Source organism: Typha latifolia, chromosome 7 (genome assembly GCF_019914945.1).
Source record: "Typha latifolia isolate L0001 chromosome 7, TyphaL0001v2, whole genome shotgun sequence".
NCBI lineage: Eukaryota > Viridiplantae > Streptophyta > Magnoliopsida > Poales > Typhaceae > Typha > Typha latifolia.
In genome coordinates, this window is record NC_133092.1 from 12,914,740 (window position 1) to 12,919,555 (window position 4,816).

Here is a 4,816-nt window from a genome sequence, read left to right on the forward strand (position 1 = left end):
CTGCACTGCTTCCTTATTTAGCTTTCATGGTTCTTTGGTGTCCTCATCTCATGTGATCTCCTATATACATATCTCATGCACCTAGGCTTCTTTTTAGCAGCTACTACTGAAAGATCTCCATATCTAATGCTTTGGGTTCTCTTTTCACACTTCTTTTGTCTTTACTCCTCGGTGGAGGCATTAGGGGATACCCCCCCACCCACTGCCATATACTGGCATGACAAATATGCCCTCATCCTTTTAATCAATTCGAGTAGAAAATGAGTCAAAATGAGAGAAATATTTGGAATAACGGAGGTTGGTTTAGTCTCTCATCTAACTAGATGTTTTAAGATAAGATTATAATAATTGTAGGAAACCATGAAATACTAGCTAGAGCTTTTGACCAAACTAGCCTTCTCCAAAATATTCTTTTTATCTCACGTTAAAATTTAATACCAGACAAAGGTTTAAAAAATACATATATAAACCATAGTGACAGTGAAATAGATTAATTTTGAGAAAGACTAGTTTGGTCAAAATAAATACCACTTTGGACTCGGAATCGATTATAAAAAAAAAGTTGGTGCTTTGGGGAAAGAATCGAAAGAAGAAGGAAAAAAATATCACTATGGAGCCAATAAGAAGAGTTTATAGTGGTCGATGCCCAGGATTCTCTGCTACCCACAGAAGCAAGTTGGCTGCAAAAAATCTTGCTTTCTGGATTATCTGGTCTTTCTCTGGGAAAATTACGTTTAACACCTTATATTTTTAAGAATTTATTATTAACACCCTACCCTTTCAGTTAATTTAACTTTCAGTATTTATGTTTCAGAAAGTCTAAGTTTATGTCTGAAGAAATATTCTATCTTGACAATGTTTCTATCGAATTCGTTAGCTGATGATGTTTTTAAAATAAAGAAACATTACTTAAAAATAACACCTTATATTTTAATCTTTTTTCAATTTTTTTTTAAGTCTGAAGAAATATTTTATCTTTATTTTTTTTTTTTCTATCAAATTTGTTAGCGGATGATGCTTTTAAAATAAAGAAGAAATTTCAAATAACACCCTGTATTTTTATCATCTTAAGATGAGAATTTTATAATTAGACCACTCTTTTTTACTCTATAATATTCTACTATTACTTTAACTAACTACTATTTAACTCTACTTATTAAATTGCTAACCATGACCCATCTTATCCTACCACACTCTACCAAGTAAAAAAAAATCTTTTGTTAGATCTAATTGCTCGGTCATAACTCACTAATGGATTATTTAGGTAATTAAATTTAGTACTAAAATATAATATTCTTTGGTTAATACCCTTCCACTTGACAATAGTTGGTTTAAATTAACTCACGGTATCATATAAAAACTATAGAAAGAGAAGATGTAAGATTACAAACTTCTCATAGACACATGGATTCTAATAAAAGAAATGATAAAAATATAAGGTGTAGATTGTAAATTTGTCAGAACGTAGGACGATTTGATGCTTGATATAAACGAGGACATGGAAGGGAAAGGGGCCATGGTTAATTCCAAGGAAGGGGACCTTTGGCTTTGGCTTTGGGTTTGGGTTTATATGCATGCATGATGCATAGTGGGGGTAGAGGAGCTCCATTCGGTCCAATGAAGAGGGTTGAGGAAAGGCTAGAGCTGCCACCTCATGGACTTGGCCAAGACTTGATTCATTTCTTTGGGGAGATTGGAGTGCAAGGCTTCGCCATTGCATGGCGTGGGAGCAACTCTGCCTTTCTTCTTCGCCCACTTATTGGACTGAAGGGAGCTCCTTTTAATTCATCACTCGATCCCTTTGTTAATTTGCTTCTTTCCTTTTCTTTTCTTCTTTAATTTTCTCCTCTTTAAGTTTTGTCTCCCTTCTTTTGTGTGTAGGTATGTATTCAAGAAGAGAAGTGGATTGAAGTGAATGAAACCATTAAAAAGTTGATGGATGATGCTTCTGCTTTCATATCAACTGCAGGTGTTTCGAGAAGAGGAGCTTGAAGAGAGTGTAAACTGTGATCTCCTTTTATTACACACTACTTCAAGAGTTCCTACCTCCAGAAAAGATTGGAACTTGGTGATCCTTTCTAAGTTACCATTTAAAAGGTTAGCCAAACTCATAATGGGCCTTGATGTCTCACAAGACGGCCCATTTAGTGAGGCCTGGGTAAAGTTGTTATATGATCAAATGTTAAGGATGTGACAAAATTCTTTTATTCAGACTAAAGCTTTCTGGACACCAAGTTAATTGAGGGTGACATATTCCGAGTCATATACTTCATACAAAATTGTTATTTTCCACACATCTAGAATTTTCTGGACACCAAGTCATGTACTTTAAATCCTTAAATAATGCCCAGGCCTGTGGAAGCCACGAGTCCAAATCCCATGTGGCAACAAAGTCTAGACAATATTAAGTCCCCCACATCAAGGAAATATTTACAAACAATATGAGAGAGAGAGAGAGAGAGAGCTTAATGTTTGTATTATTTATATATATATATATATATTTTTTTTTTTTCCAATGGTTTTGATGCAAGTTTTGCCTCTTATCTTATCCTTAGCTTAAATATTTGTTAGTTTTATAATGCGAAGAATACGTAAGCACTTTCATCATCATCTGTGACATAATTAAGCATGTGGGGTTCACAGACTCACAGTGCTACTGCAAGTAGGGCTTAGAGATTAATATTATAAGAAAAGTCCATAATATGTTGGGATATCAAAACCATTGGCTTATAATCTTTTATTATATTGCTTGTTTGGGAAGTACAATTTGGGCGAAGCAGTACATAAATATCGGGAGAATAATTTATTTCCAAAGTTTTGTTCTAGTACTAGTTACCCACATAATTAATTAACTCAAGGAAGGATTAGCTAAGACTTAATAGTTGGATTAGCAAATTGGGGGGGCCAAAACCACCGGCTGTTCCAGTCGATCGCCCACCGTTCTGAAGCGAAACCACTCAAATGAAGGGGTTTTTTTTTGCATTTTACACCCTACGATTATACGGTAAGATAATGTAGGGTGTTTACTGTGAAATGAACAAGATGCAAATTTGAAGTATATAACCACTAGTACACGTGGGCACCACACGTCTGCTTCCAGAATCCAAATTCATCTCCCCGTAAGGGTAGATTACCAAAGTACCCATCGCTCCAATTTACCTGGACAGCAGAAGGCAATGCCATTTGAGTAGGTGTTTGAGGGCATTATGGTGAATTAACAAGTCCATGGCCTTCCAATGACCCAAGTCAGCTTTCACCAAACCGCTGGCTCGCTCCCCAACCTTCACCGAATTAGTGGCTTCCAAATCCCACCAAATGCTTTATATATCCCCACAAGTTATAATACCTCGATCATAACTCTCTAATTCTCGTCCACTATTCCGACTTAGCTATCTATCTATCTATCTATCTATCTATTCGCCTCCAATTGCATAAATATTCGGAGACAACGACAATGAGGATGAGCTGCAACGGCTGCCGTGTACTCCGGAAAGGATGTAGCGAGGACTGCATCATCCGACCGTGTCTGCAGTGGATCCGGAGCCCCGAGGCGCAGGGCAACGCCACCGTATTCCTCGCTAAATTCTACGGCCGCGCCGGGCTCATGAATCTCCTATCTGCCGGCCCGGATAATCTCCGACCAGGTCTGTTTTCTATCGGCTTAATGCTTTTTTTTTTTGTTGAAAAATATGAAATAATATATTTTTTTTAATATGATTCGTTTTTGGTTTTAAATCTATGATTGCAGCTATATTTAGATCGTTGTTGTACGAGGCTTGTGGTCGGATGTTGAACCCGATCTACGGCTCGGTCGGGTTGTTATGGTCGGGCAGCTGGCAGAGATGCCAGGCAGCCGTCGAAGCCGTCTTGAAAGGCGAGCCAATCGCGCAGATCCCCGACTCCGCCACCGCCGCCGCCGCCGCAGCAGCAGCAGCAGTGCCGCCTTTGAGGACATGCGACATCCGACACGTGGCGAAGAATAACCAGTACATCGGCGTGGCGGCGAAATCCCGGCCTCAGTTCAAGCGGACGGGGTCGGTTCATGGTGAGCCGACCGGTTGCGGCTTCGTGACGGTGGCGGAGGAGGACGGGGAGGATAGTGACTTCTCGGTGGAGACGGTGGAGAACTCGCACGTGAGCCAAGCCGAGCCGGGAGATGAGCACGTGGGATTGGATCTCACGTTGGGCCGAAGCTAGCTAGCTTGGCATGATACGTATGTACGTATGTCTGTATCTACGTACGTTGGGGTACAGTTTTTGGACACGTAGAATTAAAGATATAGGGAGTTGTGTACGTTGGGATTTATCCATGTACGTAAATGATGATACGGTATAATAACAGCCATCGCTGTTATATCCGTTTAATGATATGAAAATCCTTTGCAGTACTTAAATTTAATTAGGAAACTTTCTTGTACGTTATACTTGTCGATCCTAGTTGAGTATTATATATATATATTCTTTTCTTCTTCTTCTTCCTTTTTCTCTAGCAGCTGATAGCATGACTAAACTACCTACATAGCATATGAGAAATGAATTCGTCTCGCAACGACCGTTGAGAGTTGGCCTGTTATTATGATGCTAAAATCACTAGATTTAAGTTTTAAGCATATTTAAGTACTTCCAGAACAGTACATAGGAAAGAAAGATAATTAATTATAGTTCCAATTTTATATGTTTAATTAAGCACATATTTCACGAGGAAAAGAGACATAGCTCTGGAGGTTATCCTACAGAACAAAACAAATGTACCAAGTTTTCACCTATGTACTTTTCCTTTAAAAAACAAACATAAAATAGTAAAGCTAACCTTGTA

At 38.5% G+C, this 4,816-nt stretch overlaps 1 protein-coding gene across 1 annotated transcript; it reads left to right on the forward strand.

The window, feature by feature from the left end:
* Positions 1 to 3,313: 3,313 nt before the first annotated feature.
* LOC140792688 (LOB domain-containing protein 41-like) lies at positions 3,314 to 4,388 on the forward strand. The gene is made up of 2 exons (XM_073143816.1): positions 3,314 to 3,644; positions 3,749 to 4,388. The coding sequence occupies exons 1-2, from the start codon at positions 3,455 to 3,457 to the stop codon at positions 4,195 to 4,197; spliced, it is 639 nt and encodes a 212-aa protein (XP_072999917.1). The 5' UTR covers positions 3,314 to 3,454; the 3' UTR covers positions 4,198 to 4,388.
* Positions 4,389 to 4,816: the final 428 nt, after the last annotated feature.

Coding starts and splice junctions, on each gene's coding strand:
- LOC140792688 (XM_073143816.1), top strand. CDS start 3,455: ATGAGGATGAGCTGCAACGGCTGCCGTGTACTCCGGAAAGGATGTAGC. Junction 3,645..3,748: donor CCCGGATAATCTCCGACCAG/GTCTGTTTTCTA, acceptor CTATGATTGCAG/CTATATTTAGATCGTTGTTG.